At 41.7% G+C, this 16,984-nt stretch overlaps 1 protein-coding gene across 1 annotated transcript; it reads left to right on the top strand.

The window, feature by feature from the left end:
* The first annotated feature begins 128 nt into the window (after positions 1–128).
* On the top strand, positions 129–16,845 carry vps37ba (VPS37B subunit of ESCRT-I a). Its single transcript, XM_084550665.1, has 4 exons — positions 129–389; positions 6,816–6,987; positions 11,890–11,972; positions 13,823–16,845. The coding sequence occupies exons 1-4, from the start codon at positions 285–287 to the stop codon at positions 14,306–14,308; spliced, it is 846 nt and encodes a 281-aa protein (XP_084406791.1). The 5' UTR covers positions 129–284; the 3' UTR covers positions 14,309–16,845.
* The last annotated feature ends 139 nt before the right edge of the window (positions 16,846–16,984 follow it).

Raw genomic sequence — 16,984 nt, 5'->3', positions numbered from 1 at the left:
GACATATTACTTTTAGATTTTTAAATTTAAATATTTTACTACTACCACTAATAAAAAAACAATTGTGATTATTATTATTACAATTAATATTAGAAAGTGCAAAGTTTTGACTATTGCGCAATTCATTATGCTCACTGGTGATTGCAGCATTTCCGACATGCCCATGAAGGCAGCACGGGGCCTGTATCCTCTCTACTTCCTGTAAGGGAAGCTCAGTCAGCTGTCACAATCTGAGAGGCGAGAAGAGTGACCACAGGCGAGGAGAAACACAACAAGAGCTAAAAATGTCTGCCTTTTCCAGCAAGTTTGGTGCTTATACGATGACCCAGCTCAACGAATTTCTGGAGGACGACGAGAAACTCACCAAAATGATACAGGAGATGGATGAGGTATGTTAAGCTCTTTTGTAGTGTTAGCTACTGACTCCCTTTTTCTCGGTCACTGGGGCTTTTTTCTCTCTCAAGCCTTTGTTATGCTTTCCCAATGCATTCTCGGTTCAGTTGCGGAAATGGTTGCTTCGAATCCCGGGTGGGATTTTAACAGAAATATGTGCTATCAACCGAAATTTAACGCCCCGAAACCAAAAACTAGCGTTAGTGATCGGTAACCTTGGAACGGAACAGGGGCGAGCATTGTCTCAAGTTTTACCTCTCGAAACATTCCCAGTTAACGACAGTGTTTCTCCAAAAACCTCTTCGTCTCCAGACAACAAAACCTCGTCTGTGTTCAGTAATATGTTTCAACACGATTGTCTTTAAATAGTTACACGGATATTGAGTCTATCTTGAGAAAAATATGTTATTTAAGCAGTTGGCCTAGCTTCTACTCTCTGTTAGAGAAAGGTCGTCACACCAAAGTCTACTCACAAATGCGTCAATTTAAGGTCGGTACTCAGACACCGAGGAAAACAATATTCAAGACCCTTATCCTTTTCATAAAAACGGTCTGTTCATCAGGTCAGAAGCGTTAAGTAGTACATTTATAATTATGATTATAACATTCAAAATATGTCTTAATTTGTGCTCCATGAAGCATGTATGTGACCCAGTTCGCAAAGTAACATTAACTGACACTTGTCCACACAGACCATTTGGCTCATATCTATTTCCTTGATCTTGCCCCAGTAGCATAAGAAGTCAGCAATTCCAAATTAATGTGTACCTGCCTTGCTCTACATTATTAGTGTGTCATGATAAGCGGCTGATAAGCCTCACTTTTTCCATTCACAGGGCGATTACTAGTAATAGTCCATGAAAAGGTTTTACCACAGACAGATATTTGGCATATCGAGAGCTACCAGATTAGCATTTTATGCAGGATTTGTGGTTTTGATTATTTCCCTTGCTGCTGCTGCTGCTGCTGCTATTATTGCTGCTCCTTCCTAAAGAATCAATCCCAGTGTGGGCTTTAATCTGCCCTGATGTCCTCCTGTCCTCCTGATGAGCCCTACCAGATCCCTGCTGTTGGAACAATTTTCTCACCATTCCTGAGGAAACACTTCACACGTCCCCTTACAGCTTTGACGTGATCAGTAATTACAAACATTAAACATGGGACACAGGAGTTTTTCTTGTCTGTTGTCACGGTGCTGTGGCTTTCTGCTTGTGGTCTAAATTCAGGACGCTCTCCGTCAGAAGGAGGACCCTACTAAAGCATGATAAAAAAGCCTCTGTTCACAAAAACTACAGTATAAAGCGACTTTATGTCAACTTAAGCACGTCAGATCCCATTTCAGCTTTTAAAGGAAAGAAGAACAGGGTGGTATTATTGTCGGCCATTTGGACGAATGCTGTGCTGCCAGGCGGCCTTTTATGTTGTCACTTCTGTTTTTGATCCACACCCTGTCTGATTGTTTCCACGGCGTTGTTCTCCTCGTCCCATAGGTTACACAGAGGGAGGAACTTGTTTGCTGCAATGACACTGCAGTTATTGACTCAAGTTAGTCATAAGATTATGGGCAGAGATGGAAGGGAGTCAGCCAAGACATGCCCGAGCCAAAAGTGGAACTGTCTGTTTTTACAGTTCACCGCCCGGGAACAAAAGCAATGGGTGTCATGAGGTTGTCCCGAAACCGGAGAGTGCTGAGAAGTTTACAGCTGTAGTATATGGACATAAACCGTCCCCTCAGGTCTTTTGCTTTAGGCAGTAATCGTCTCATTTTGCAAAGCATACACCGACTGCAGCTCATGTATCGCCCTTTGAATAATGCAAATAGGGCTGTCGGGAATTTGTTTAGATTCAGTGTATCCTGTTTTTGACATGACTCGACCTCACATGTACCGTACCTGTGTGTCAGAGACTAATACTGTATGTACAGCACAGCAGGCTGCTTGTGGCTTGTGGCACCGAGTTACACTGTATATTTAAAACTGCAGAGCTTCATTCTCTCTTTATCCGTTACCTTCAAAGCCATTAACATATGATGGATGACCCAGTTTCCTAATATCACTGCGTAATGCCTCGTCTCATTTCAGCTTTCAAATACACTGTACATTCTGAAGTTCATTTTAAGATTGGCTTTTTATCCTTATGAGCCCCTCACTAATCCAGGAAGTGGTTTGATCAAGGCTGTTTTGCGTCGTTCCCTAATGACATCAACTCGACTAGTACTATATTTCTGGCAATTGATATTTTAAAGTTTAAAAGTTGTTTTATTTATGTTGTTGTTTTTTCCTTCAGACTTCATTATTCTTTTTTCACACATGTGTAACAACTCTGCTTCTGCAAAAAACACTTTGCTATGGCTGTGGCTGGGGTTACACAAAAGGAAGTCAAGGAGGAAACATAACCGCTATCGAGCATAAGATTCACTGATGCAAAGCGTGTTGATCAAGGTGTTTGCGAATGGCTCGTTGCAGCGACCTGTTACTAATTGTGGTTCCTTACACCAGCTCTCCAAAATCAAGGTTTGTGGTGCATCACGGCAAGCTCTGAACCTACATTGCCTGTCATTATATCATCATTTACAGTAGAACTTTTCCCATAGCAAACATGTTCAATTATGTGTTCAGCTTGACAAAACAAGCCTGCAGTTATACGTGCTATTTAAAGGTCTGCTTCTTCAGCGGAGCCGCAATGAAAGAGTGAATTGGCGCTTACAGAAATGAGGCCATTCTCCTCAGGATGTGATGGTGCTAAGTGTAGTGGTAATAGAAACATTTAGCGGCTTGTCCCGCATGAAATGTTGTTTGTCCCATTCAGTCCGACCGCGTAACAGCAGTCTCTTTTAGAAGCTATTCCACAATCATGACCAACGCTGTAGTATATATTTAGTTTTCCTGCGTCTTCTCGCCCAGTCGTGGTCGTTCAGCATGTTGGCTGGATGTGTGAAATGAGTCATTTGAGAAGTAGCAGGAGAGTTTTTCTTTATTTAATCCTCTACTCTTTGCACTGTGGCATAATGGTCTTCCCACTTGTTTTTGTTTCAGTTGGCATGTGCTTTAAAGTGGTTCCCCCCAATTTTTTTTATTTTTTTATTCAAGGTTTAGTTTACTCTTTATGAGGATTTCTTCTCATCCTGTAGATGCAGTTCTGGAGAGATGTTCTTGTGTTTGAGAACAGGACATAATGATGTCTGTCAGTGTTATGTCAGTTTATGTCATTTATGAAGCACTGAGGTTTGGAAATGTAGGATCAAGCAGTGCTGCAGCATACTGCAAATTAAAAGTCAGGATGGCTCAGTCTCTGCTGCTTCAATTGTTTTTTTTGTCTGGTCTTGTTAGACCACCAACTTTATGGAAGTGCAAGTTTAAGTGTGAATGGACCAAACTACTTTGTAACAGTATAGGCAGTGATATGCTTGAAAACGTATAAATAGTTGTTTGTCGTTTATCTTTATCCTCTTTTAGGTCATTGTTTGCCAACATACACTAATCAGCCATTACATTATGACAGGTGAAGTGAATAACATTGATTATCTTGTTATCATGGCACCTGTCAGTGGGAGGTGTACTGTATGAGAGGCAGTAATTAAAGATTTTGTCCTCAAAGTGGATGTTAGAAGCAAAAGAAGCACTCTTGTGGAGTGTTCCCGGTCTTCAGCGATCAGTACCTCTCAGAAGGACTGGTCTGATGTATCATGTTTTCTTTTGCATCACGTGGACGGCCATGACTGTATACATCTTTGATAACCAGGATGTGTAACGTGAAGGATTTTAGCCAGCTTTTCCCCTGAGTACTGAAGACTACAGAGCACTTTAAACTGGCTTAAACCATGTCTCACGCACAGTGAAGAGGTATGTATACGGGTTAAACTGTCTTGCCAGGCCTCTTCTGAGAGCTTGACACCCGGATCCTCCCCCCTCGCATTTTTAGTTCTTCTCCAGGATATCGGTTTCAAGGGGTTAGATAGGAGTTCCCTCTGCGCCCAATCTGTACCCTCCCTATTCTCATATTTAAATACCCATACCAATATTTGCAGTAATACATAAAATAGCCCAGCCCCCCTGCCTCTTTAAGGTCTTCCAAATATAATTTCTCCATCCTCTGATTTGAGTTGTTCCAAATAAATGAATAAATTTCCTATCCAGTAGTACGAAAGCTGTCTTTTGTATAAATGTAGGGATTGTTTGGTAAAGATAGAGGGATTTGGGTAAAACTGTCATTTTGATGCAGCCTGTCTGTGAATTTGGTAGCACTGACCATCTTCTGAATTCCTGCTTCGTTTGCTCGAGTAAGAGTTTAATTAAATTATGATCATATAGCCATCTCATCGAGCGAGGGACTTTGATACCTAAATACGTAAATGTGTTTTTTCTACTTTGTATGAACACTTGGAATAGTCTCTGTCAGCGTCGTTAATTGCGAACAGCAAACTCTGAGTAATTTATTTTATGGGCCAACAGATGGCCAAAAATGATATAAAACTACCACAAACAAAAGCATTGTTGTCAGCATGTACACCGTTTCATGGAAACGGTATTCCCTGATGACAGTGGCCTTTTTCAGCAGGATAACACGCCCTGCCACAAAGAAAATGACTCAGCAGTGGTTTGACGAACACAGCAGTGAGTTTAAGATATTCACTTCCTCCAAATTTCCCAAGTTCTCAATCCAATCGAGGATCTGTGGAATAGGGATGAAAAAACATCACAAGATCCATGGAGGCCCCACCTCACAAACTGCAGGACTTAAAGTATCTGCTGCTAACCTATTGGTGCCAGATACCACAGCACACCTTCAGACCAGCACAATTAGACAGGTAGTCATAATGTTATAGGCAGTGGTGTGGTTGAAATTAGTTTTGCATTCTCTTCTAGTTTATTGTTGGCCAGCATGTATCTATGCTGTTTGTGTGTAGCTGTGTAGACCTGCACAATCGTAGACATTTTGATTTGCCAGAACAGGAAGCGCACAGCTGTAAACAGAAAACTGTCCTGTCGTTCCAACTTATCATTCATGTATTATCAGAGGTGGGTTGTCAGATTGAGGACAGTCTGTGCAGAGATTCTTCGGAGATTCATCGGTATTAGGGATGCACCGAAATGAAAATTCTACTCGCACTGCTTCTACCTACTCGCACTGCTTCTACCTACTCGCACTGCTTCTACCTACTCGCACTGCCTTCGCGATCTACCGGTCGATCACGATCGACGTATTGGGCACCCCTGCCCTTTTGCCTGGGACCATCACCGGGAAACTTCCTTGCTTGAATGTTTGGATTTCAGGTGATAAATTAAACCCGCAGATGCACGCCTCTTGAAATTTCAGCATTACACGTTTTGCAAATCGCTATCAGTGGGTCTTTATATAATATTTATATAATACTTAATATATTGAAATACGTCCACACGGCAGACATGCCCGTGCTGGCTGCCGTTGTTGCTTGCGTCATCACAGCATCCTGTGTCGGCCGAAACTTTTCGGTGGCCAAATATTTGGTGCACCCCTAATCGGTATCCTTCATAATTCATCATTAAAAGACTGTATGTCTGCCCACTGTACTTAGGGTGGTAAGGCAACACACTACTGCTCCAGGCCTGGTATATACAGTCAATGCTCCCGGCTATTCCACAGACATTGGCACACCACAGAAATAATCACTTACAGAGTGTAACAACTCAATTTGCAACTAGTTGCTATACTTTTCTATTAACATCTTGTAGCTAAAAAGCACAAAGTGCTATCCAGCCTTTCAGGAACATCTGCAGGCGCCTTTTGTTTGCCGGAGCAGTGAACTTTACAATAACACAGTAATTACCTGTCTACATAAAACTGACACAACCACTGAATTGAAGGATAATCAAAATGGTCTGAAATCTGGTTTCTCTGCATGAAGTCTGCATGAGTTCGCACACATGGAAGCAGAAGCCAAGAACTGGCCTTTACAAAACTGCTCTCTATATGAAAATGGATAACCGATTAGATTTTGGTGTAAGTTGCGGTATAAATTGTCTTTATACTGCATTGTATGTTTTAACCTTTTTGTTTTACAACTCTTTTGTCATGGCGGGACATGAAGTGTTGTTGTCACACAGAAAATGTGCAGAATTTGAACCGTTTTATGACACATTTGCGAGCAGGATTTTTCTCAAAGTATGTGAAAAGCTCCGTGGGAGTTGTGTGAAAACAGTTTGGGTGGAATGATTCATATTTTATAACCACTACAGTCACTTCATTATTATTATTTTAATTTCTTAGATGTTAGATTATAGAGTCTACAGGTAACACGGAGGCAAGAAAGCTAACATTAGCGACCATGCCGGCATTGACAGTCACTGGAAAAATGCAGCAGGCCACTCAGGAGCCTGCCATTCATTAAAAAAAAAAAAAAATCATGCCAGGATTTACAGATGTGTTTTTGTTTCCTTTTGTAGATGCAGGAGGTCCAGCAGAGCAAGGAAAAGACACTGGTCAACAACCGAACCCTGGCTGAGCAGAACCTCACCCTGCAGCCCAAGCTGGACCACAAGAAAGAGCAGCTCACCAAGCGCTACAGCAGCCTTCAGGAGAGCTTTGAGTCCTATCAGCTTCGCAAGTCCTCCCTAGGTACAGCAGCAGCAGTGTGGTCACTATCGCAAGGCGGAGACATTTTTTATTGATCAGTTTATCTCAGACTCTTGAATTTTTAATGTAACTCAGCCTTCATGAAATTTGAACACTTTCTCATCCATGAGGTCATTGAGGACTGATACTTGAATAAATGCACGTCGTAATAGCTTCAAACAGAGCAGGTGCAACACTCACTTGCCGGTTCATTAGATGCACTAGTGAAAACGGATGCATTCTAATATAGCAGTCCTGCACTAAATCCCTCTTCATGACTCTTATAATGTTCAATTTAGGCCGAAACAGCGTAGGAAAGGTGTTAATTCAACTGGATGATCATTTTGAAGCAAGTAGTTTGTGGTGCAGTTAAACTGGATTGAATTAATCACAAAAGTGTTTCTGTTACTTACCCTAGTCCTCTGACTAAACAGGTGTTTGTCGAAATAATAATAAAATAGTACTACAAACTACAGTCTCCAAAATTAAACTATATATAGCTTTATCAGCACATTAGAATATATTCTAGTGAACTGTCTAGTGGCTATATTTACTATATTACCAAGCACATCCGTGCTTTTAAACGTAATTATTATTATAATACACTGTCACATGTACATAAATAACCATGTATATAAATATTAACTAACTCATCAGTATTTCTGTGCGTATAATCGCATAATAATAATAATAATAATTTGTACATGCATGTGGGTTCAGATCCTTGCTGATCCATGCTTCACTAGTAGGTTCGAATTATTTTATTTTATTTAAGTTAGACTTAGACCACTTTGTGTATGTACAAATCTTGTTATTACATTTAGTCAACTTAGCTCCACACAGGTCAAAACACACAGTGTACTCGTACTGACTTTAATGCATTCTTTCTCTTTGTTTATTCTTTCTGCGAGAACACACACTGAATGAACCTGTTTGACCAGTTCCGTCATTATTACCGTTCGGAAGCCGTAACAGCCCTTTTACAAGAAGCCCTGTTTTCCATGATACTGTTACTGTAATTAAACTCTGTTCAGGTTGAGCAACTTCCTGCAGGATCTTTAAAAGCTTATGCGGCTGCAATATCCTCAATATCCCACTGATACACCTTCACATCACTTCCTAGTGTGTGGCGATGACGGAGTGACGATACTTATGACTGTGTTGACGCAATGGTTGCCAAGCAGCGCTCTCAAAATAGCATGCCAGCAATTCAGCTCTGCTACACTGATAAAAGTTTGACTTTGCCTTCTTCCCTGCGAGGCATGCACACTCTGAAAGAGATTGTGAGATTTCAGAGTCTGCATTGTTTGTGCTTGGCAAAGTAGTTATGAAGCGTTTAGACATATTTTGCTTGTTGTCGTCTCATTTTTGGTGTCAAAGTAGTAATGACAATCTTTACTATCTCAAGCAGCGTTCAGACCCGGTCTCAGTGCTCAGCATTTCACCGTCAACAAACTGATGCGCGGATTTGTGGCTCTGTGGTCTTGTTTGTTGTCGGCAAGTAATGGCTTTTGTCAAATGTAGGTTACCCAGTTACCCCCGCCCCCTGCCTCCCATGCACTAGACGTCCTAGTTGTGGATTTGCTGAAGAGCAGCTGGGGAAGGACAGCAATTCACAGAGAGAAACGTACCCATTTGACCCAGATGAGAGATACAGTGTACAGTATCTTATTGTGTTGTCATTTGAATACAGTTACACCACTTCTCATCCTTTTTCACCCAGAAACGTGTGGCCTCTACATTAGCCTTTACTGTCCAGTTGGCCCAAACGGCAAGGGCCTCTGAGAACGGCAGCCCCCTGTGCCTCAGTGGCCCATTGTGCTGCCAGGCAAGCTGGTGTATAACAGCTACAGTGGGTGGGAGGGAGTGGTGGATGATGGGACAAGCAGGCAGGGAAGTTGGAAGGGTGGGAGAAAGAGAGAAAGGCGGTGAGGCGGTCCAAAAAAACTCCCCCTCCCTCGGATTTGCAGCAATGGTCAACGTGGATTTGTTAACTAAATGGCCATCTCATGATCTCCAGGCCCAGACTGTGTTCTCTGTGCTCTCCACTCAGCCAGAGAATCACAGCTTTGTGTGAAAGGACTGCTGCTGATATGCCTGAGAGCCCGTCTTGTTAAGGGAGAGGGGCTGAGACAGTAAGCGATTGGAGCCCACTAATTTAACAGGTTTTTGGGACCTATGGTGTCAAGATATCTGGCCACTCATTGTTTAGCTTTGCACGCTAAGCGAAGTTGCTACTTCTATGTAAAGTTAATCATTAATGTTTAAACATTCTGCTATATGTCTTGTATATGTCATTGCTGATCTTGTTCTTATGGACTTTGAAGCTTGTTAATATGTGGTTAAAACATTTAGTTATGTAGCTAGTACTTTAAAGTTTGCCTTATTGCAAACCAGACATTTTGTGTTGGTGCATTTCAGTATTAACAATGAAACTGTTTATAGTTCAGCTATATATATATTCACTTTCGGGCCTTACTGTTATTACATTACAGGAAATGGTGCTAGCTCTTTCTTTCCCAGTGTGTGTGACATCGTTGTAAGTAGCCTTGTCAAGGTTACTTATAAGGTGTGTCTGAATAATGCCTCAACTACCTGTCACACTTTCCACTCGTCTTAGAGATCATTTACCATTTGCCATTCAGCAAAATTTGATCCATACAGATAAAAATGCAAAGGTTTACTAATTTTCCATCTTCACCTACTAATGAACGTAATCTGCCACATCGAGAGGTGATACACTAGCATGACACAACTGTATGAAACTGTTCCTGTGGTTTTGAAATACTTACTTGGTGGGCTCATGAGTACGTGTTGCTGTTGTGTGGGAGGAAACACATGTTCAGATAGCTGGGAAAATACCTTGGGTTGTGCTGCAGGGAACGCTAGACCAGACTTTTTGGAGGGCAGAGGAGAAGGTAGTTTAGCTTTTGTCAGCCCAAACCCCTTGTTATTCTTTCCTTCATGTTTCCTTTTGGCTTGTGTACACTTAGTTATCATCACCTATTTGCCCTTGTCAACCCTCATTTAACTGGGGAACTGGTTTGAAATTCATACGTGACAGCATGGACACACTACAGCTTTTAGATGGGATTTGGCTCACTTTTGTACAGACAGAAGTTAGTCAGGTAGCTGAACTTGACTTTTTGTGTATCTTTACAATATTTGATGTATTTGAATAGTAAGCCTGGTGTGGCTGTACAATTCTGAGTCTGGAAACACCATTTTGATTTCATTATGGGGCGGGTCTTAACTGATACAGAGGGGGAAAAAATCCTCTGCATGCAACTGGGTAGTCTTACAACCAAGACTATGTGACGTATGCTGTGTGACAAATGCATTAATCGGTGTTAACGGTTTGTCCTTTAAAGTTTTTTTTTTTCGCTGCCAATATTTTAACGAGGCAGCCAGGCTGCGCTGGAGAGATGGTGAAAACTTGGCTTTTCCTCTAGCACCATCAATAGGTTGGCATATGTAGTAACTGAAATCTGGTTCATATTCACGTCCTCTTACAGATCTTAAGATGTTCAACATAAACAAGGAATGTTTGATTGCAGAAATGTTGGTGCTCCAGTTGTAAAGCACTGATTTGCGTCAATATTGAGTGCATGAATGAATCCTTTTATGTCTTTGTTCATTTGGTTGCCATGTCAGAAAGCCCAGAGCAGCATATCAGGTTAGACTGCAGTCTCTCCTGTAATTAGAGATCCACTATATTGTGTCTAGTCTTGGTGGAGCATTGGTTGGTTTACAAAGCTATAGTGGAGATCGGTAACTTGGTGCTGTGTCATTGGACTCATTGTCAGGGTGCCACCGTGTATGCAGTCCCAGCTCCAGCTGGTGTTGACTTTCAGCCTCTCCTGGGAACACAAACAAAACTGTGTTCCTCCTTAGAGACACCAAGGCAGTTTCAGTTGACTCAGTTGGGCTTTGCAAATTCACAGCAAACAGAGCGGCGTTATGGCTGCTTGGCTGCGTGAGTCTCAGGACAATGAGTGGCAGATTTCTCATGTCCTGCTTTGGCTTTGTGTAACACTCTCATTATTATATATAACACATTTATTTTTTAAGGTTAATTCTGACATGGGTCACACTATATCCAGGATGCATCTGTGTTGTGGTTCACAGACAAGGGGCATTTTGTCACAGTGAAAGTTGCAACACTAACGCCATGTTTTGTGTGAATGAGCTTTATTACAGTTATGTCTTTAAAAACTAAATGTTTGTATATCTCTAGGAACAAGCTTTGAATTGTAAGTTATACCAGGAAATGAAAAGAGACTTATGGTCAGTTTTAAGTTGTGAAGCTGTTTAATGTGTAACATTGCGTTATGTGTATTTATTAGCTTTGTCTACATACTAAATACTTAGCACACAGTTCTAGATATGCTGCCAGTCCTGCTGTGAAACATGGATAATAGGCAGGTTAGACTTCTGCATTAAGACGCAGAAGCTATGGCAATAACGCAGACCCTAATGCCGTGCTTTCTGCTTTAGTATTTCCGGCTGCTTCTCCATCTCCGCAATTTTTAAATTGATTGTTTTGGATCAATAAAGATGGAACACACTGAGGAAATGTTAACTGAGGAGGTTCGGAGATACAAAGATTTGTATGACTAGTCTTTGGAAAAATTTTGGCCAAGGTTTCAGTCACCACTGTTGATAGTGAAGCAGGAAGTAGAAACAAAAAAGACACAGCCCCGACTAGCATTTGGGTGGTGTTTTTACAGAGCGAGCCAAAGTGTAAGTGGCTCGTACCGACACTGGCTATGTGCGTATGTTACGGCGTCTATGTCCCTAAAAGAGCCTTAAGGTCTGAGTGCTTAAATGCTGAACTATTCTTGTCTTTTCTTCCCAGCCCAAGCAGAATAATAACATTTTTGTTGTTGTCTTGTTATTTAACAGATCACAAGTCAGGAAACACATCCCTGGATACTTTGCTGGCATTGCTCCAGGCGGAGGGAGCCAAAATAGAAGAGGAGACAGAGGTAAGCATTCTGTAGTTCTCTCCATGGATGACTTCATGTACAGTATCCCAAGCCAGTAATTCATATACCTGCTTTTCCAGTTTCCAGTATCCTCTCCTATAGAGGCATATTTGTGAGGCAGGCAATGCAGGGCTTGGGCTGAAGAGTCTGTTTTTCTTTCCTGACTGAAATGACCACAAGTATCCCGTGTCTGCAAATAACCCACGGAACATATGATTGATAGGTACACACGTCTATGTATAGATATGTATTTATGTAGTAGTGTGTGTATATAATACATACACCGATCATCCATAACATTATGACTGTTTGGTCATAATGGCTGGTCAAGTGATTTACACTGGTTATTACGACACCGACCGGTGTGCGGGACGTAACAGGCAGCCAGTGAACATTTTGTCCTCAGAGTTGATGCTACAAGCACAAAAAAGGCTGGCAGGTGTGGTCCGATCCAGGAGACGAGCTACTGTAGCTAAGCTTACGTTAATGCTGGTTCTGATAAAAACATGGCAGAACACACAACATCACAGTTTGTTTTGTATGTGTCTGTGTATCTGCAAACCTTTTAGGGTGCTCATGCATATCCCTATCAACTGCTGAAAGCTCCTACAATGAGCACTTCAGCATCTGAACATCAGAAGGTGGCCTGTTCTGATATATGACAGATGTTTTACATCACATGGTTGGTTGGGTGGGTGTGCCTTGATTAGATGAGGTGGCACCAGGATTCAAGTAACCACTTATTAACAAGCTTGAAAAACTGGCTTGCACAATAACACTCAGGTTGTCAAAGTCCATAAGAACAATATCAACGATGGCAATGACATATAGCAGAATGTTTAAACATTAATGATTAACTTACATAGGAGTAGCAACCTTGCTTAGACAGATATTTCAATAAAGAATGGCTTTAAAGAGTTGTGGTATTTCCACAATATTTTACCACATCTTACCAACTAGAGGTACGCATCATGTCTTTAGTCCAGCTCTACTCGCTCTTTTAAAAATCCAAATTCCTTCCACAAGTCAGCTTTCAGGCCTCATGGTGTTGAAGATTTGGAGCTTCCTTTGTGTTTTGGATCTACCTCACACGGTGGCTAATTTCTTTGCATGGTCTTTGGAGACTACTCCTGTAAAACAAGTCTTGTGAGACTGCAGTGGGAGTTTTAACAAGAAGATGCAGGAAATTGTATATATTAAAAACCCAGCCTTACTTTCCCTTAACTCTTTGCTTTTGTTTTTGGTGGGAATGTTTTCCACAGGCCAACTCTATTTTTATCTTCCTCTTTCTTAAGTGCTACCATTCTTGTGGTGCTTTTAATGTATGGCTGTTTATAAATGAACCTGTTTGTGGTAGACAGATGTAGAATAGATCAGATTTATCATTGTTCCTTCAAACGTCTTGTATGTATGTACAGTTCTTACACCCGCATTTAGCCCACATCTTGTCCTATACTTGCAGTGATAAATGAGCTCTCAGTCTCTGTCACTTTTATGAGTTCAGCCCCACAAAGGGCAGGCTGTTAAGTTACTTTGACAGTTATGGACATAATAATACTTCTCCAATGCTAAAATGATTCATTGTAAACCGCTTGAATAGATTTGGTCACTTGGCATTTGTCATGATTTTTGACATTATAATGTAAATGAGTAAGTGCAGATTAATTTTTAAGATGGTGTATTCAACAGCATTTTCTGAGCGACTGGCTTTGTATCTTTGTGATTCTCCATCGGTGCTATTTCCATCTCCGTGACTCATATTGGCTCTTAACTCTGCGTGGAATCAGTCAGAAAGGACTTCTCTGTTCTCTCTCTAAAGCTGTCCCAATTCTCTTTTCTTCTGTCGTCAGAATATGGCAGATTCTTTCCTGGATGGTGACATGACGCTGGACTCCTTCATTGACGCCTACCAGAACAAGAGAAAGCTGGCCCACTTGAGACGGGTGAAGATCGAGAAGCTGCAGGAGATGGTGATGAACGGCCAGCGGCTTCCCCAGGCATCGGTCCCCACTTCCCGATCTCAGGATGTGTCAGCAGCGGCCTCCCTCCGCACTGAGGCCGGCAGCAGCTCTTCCCCTGTCGCCCAGCCCAGGAGGAAACCACCGCCTCCTCCTTCCCAGGCAGCCCCTGTTCTAAATCCAGCTCCAACTGCTGCCCCACAGCCTTCTGTCTTCTATACACCATCACCATACCCACCAATTCCTCCCAGAACAGGGCAGCCCTTCCCCAACGTCTCCTCTGGCTACCCCAATCACTACCTCTCTCAGTACCCTCCTGCTTTGCCTCAGAGGCCCCCACCTCGTATGGCCCCGCAGCCTGGCTTCATCATGCAGTAAATAAAGGAAGTTGTCACTCAGAGGATGCGGTATGTATCGAGGACTTTTCACTACTGGAACTCCTCTGAGAACTTTTTTTTTTCCTACGTCGTCTGCCTTCTTGGATTACGACCAATCACGGCACAAGAAGGCAGACCTGCACCGACTGGTCTGGTCACGTTCAGCTGAAGCAGATCTCCAATAACCTCTGTGGATTCGCGTTCACTTCTCACTCCCGCCAACACTCCCACCAAAACAGAAAAAAAAAGCAAACCGTGACTAGATCGGCCTTGACTCTCACTTAGCCGGAGTCCCTTTAACTGAAGAGGCCGCTCGCTGCAGGTTGTGGTGAAACAAGTATCAGTGTGTGGGTCGCTGAGCTGGGACTTGTCATTTATCAGCACTTTCTGTCTCCAGTGCCCTCAGCCACATGTTCCTTAAACTTTTATGGAACACTAAAGTCATAAAAAAGGGTTTGATTGGTTATGTCCATCTGCAGCATACTAATTTATGGTAATGTATATGCAAGCAAGGAGAGACCCTAATTACTGTGCAGTTTTGATCAAAATAACGTTTCCCATAAGATATTCAGGCACAAACTGCATCTATGCTGTGATTTTTTTTTTTACATGAAAATTCACAAGGTACATAGGAATATTTGAATTTCATCTTATGATATAGTACTAATGGATTTATGTTAATAATAGCCAGGATAGACTGATTAACATGTGTAAAGGAGGGCTTTGGGTGTTTCTTCTTCAATATGTGGATGGAGGGTCCAGACCTGCCTGGTCCAGGATGTCAGGGCAGAAGGCAAAAGGGAGTTGAAGGAGAGGATTAGCAGCTGAACTGTTGTGACAGATGAGTAGGCCTGTGGAGCCTCTCTCAAAATGAAGGATATATGTATAGCCATACAGTACACTTCAGACGTGTTTTGTTTTCTGTGGGCTCCTGTTCTGATCCAACACTCCTGTGTGTCCATTGTTTTTAACACCCTCTGCTGGGATTGGAAATTATGCCAACAGTTCCTTGGATCTCATACATTCTGTATAGTTCCGTTCAGTTTTCCGTCACACTGAGCACCAAAGACTTCCCACACCAGTCTGCGTTTTTTGCAAGTTTTTTTTTTTTTTTTTAAATGTATGTGAAACATTTATTAGGGTTATCTACCATTGTTCCCAACATATCTGTCTGTGATATTGAGCTGAAACACTATTTTAACATAAGACTGCATATAAAAGAAGGATGTAGCCACAGTGACGCTACACATTAGTGGGCTACTGTTTTGAAGGCTGGAGTTTGGCATTTGGCCGTCGCCATCATGGTTTTCGTGGGGACCAGAAGTGATCATATTTGAACAAGAGGGAGGACCTGGAAAGGAGCGAGGGTGTATATAACTGAGGACCAGGATGGCTTGTTAATCACTGATGTCAGTCACCAGACATGTCAGTCAAATCAGGCATGTTCCCAAATGTACCTCTCTCTGTAGTATTTAGAAATAGATGACCAAGACACTGATCACAAGCATTGAGCTTACCTAATGCCATCAAAATAACTCAAGGGAACAATGTATTGACTTAATATTTTATGAGAGAATGATGTTTTTGAATTTGAAGTTTATTTGAGCTACAGCTTTTTTAGAGCCAAGATGGCGTCTATCACGCTGACCTCACTTTTCAGACCTGGTGGCCACGTCCGTCTTTTATATACAGTCTATGTTTTGGAAACATGCAGGCCAGAAGACCTCAAGAGGAAATTGCAAGGTCAACCTGGCTTTTTCTGGTGCGATTTAAAACTTTACCTTTTTCCTTCCGTCTGCTGTCGATGTGCACTGTTGAAGAGCCACGAGTGCCTACACTTGAAGTGACGTTGATCACGTCCTGCTGAATACTCCATGTTTTTCTATGCTCAGCTGTAGATGTTAGAGCCCCCACTCCAACTCTGGAGATAAAAAAAAAAAAAAAAGACCTAGCATTTGGTTGCATCTGTCTGTCAGCCTGACAGAAAGCCAATACTTACCATGTGCCAGAGAGACGAGGGAGACACCCCCGGGCTGTACGTCTAGTGGTGCTTGTACTTCTCTTTCATTGCCTGGGGTGAATTCACACATTTTTGCATGTGATGTTGTTGCTCTTTTTTAAAATCAGAAAATTAACAGGGCTCTGAAATGGTTGGTGTCATATCTCTGTGATAATACTTCACCTCAAGGTGAAGAAATGAACAAAACATCCATGTCAGCTGGCAAAGCTCCAGGAAAAAAAACAACAGAAGCTAAGGCATCACGATTTTGATGAACCAGCATTTCTAACAATTAATAGTGGATAACTCTTTGTGCATGGCCTTTGCTCTTTGTGTTCAGTCGACGATTCCTCTTTACTACTTTTATTTTTTTTAGCTATTGAGCTGCTTATTATATTTGAACTGATCCTCTGCATCCATGGTTTTATATGTGGTTGGTGATATTTTCAGTGTAATGTTGTAGGTATTTACTTATAATGAATGTTTAAGTGGAATTTAATGCTATTTTCAATTTCAATAAATCTAATTTTTTTTTTGTATCCATTTTCATCCGGGGACTTTGTTATGATACACATCAGTCGTCTTATGCTTCTTCCGTCTGTTCACTTTTTGCATTGAGCCATATATTTTTTGAAAATGAAACAAGACTGCCCTCTAGTGCTACATGCTTTTAATGAA

Source organism: Chelon labrosus (assembly GCF_963514085.1).
Source record: "Chelon labrosus genome assembly, chromosome: 9".
NCBI classification, from domain to species: Eukaryota; Metazoa; Chordata; class Actinopteri; order Mugiliformes; family Mugilidae; genus Chelon; species Chelon labrosus.
The sequence above is the reverse complement of the archived record's forward strand: the minus strand, read 5'-3'. Positions and strand labels throughout refer to the sequence as shown.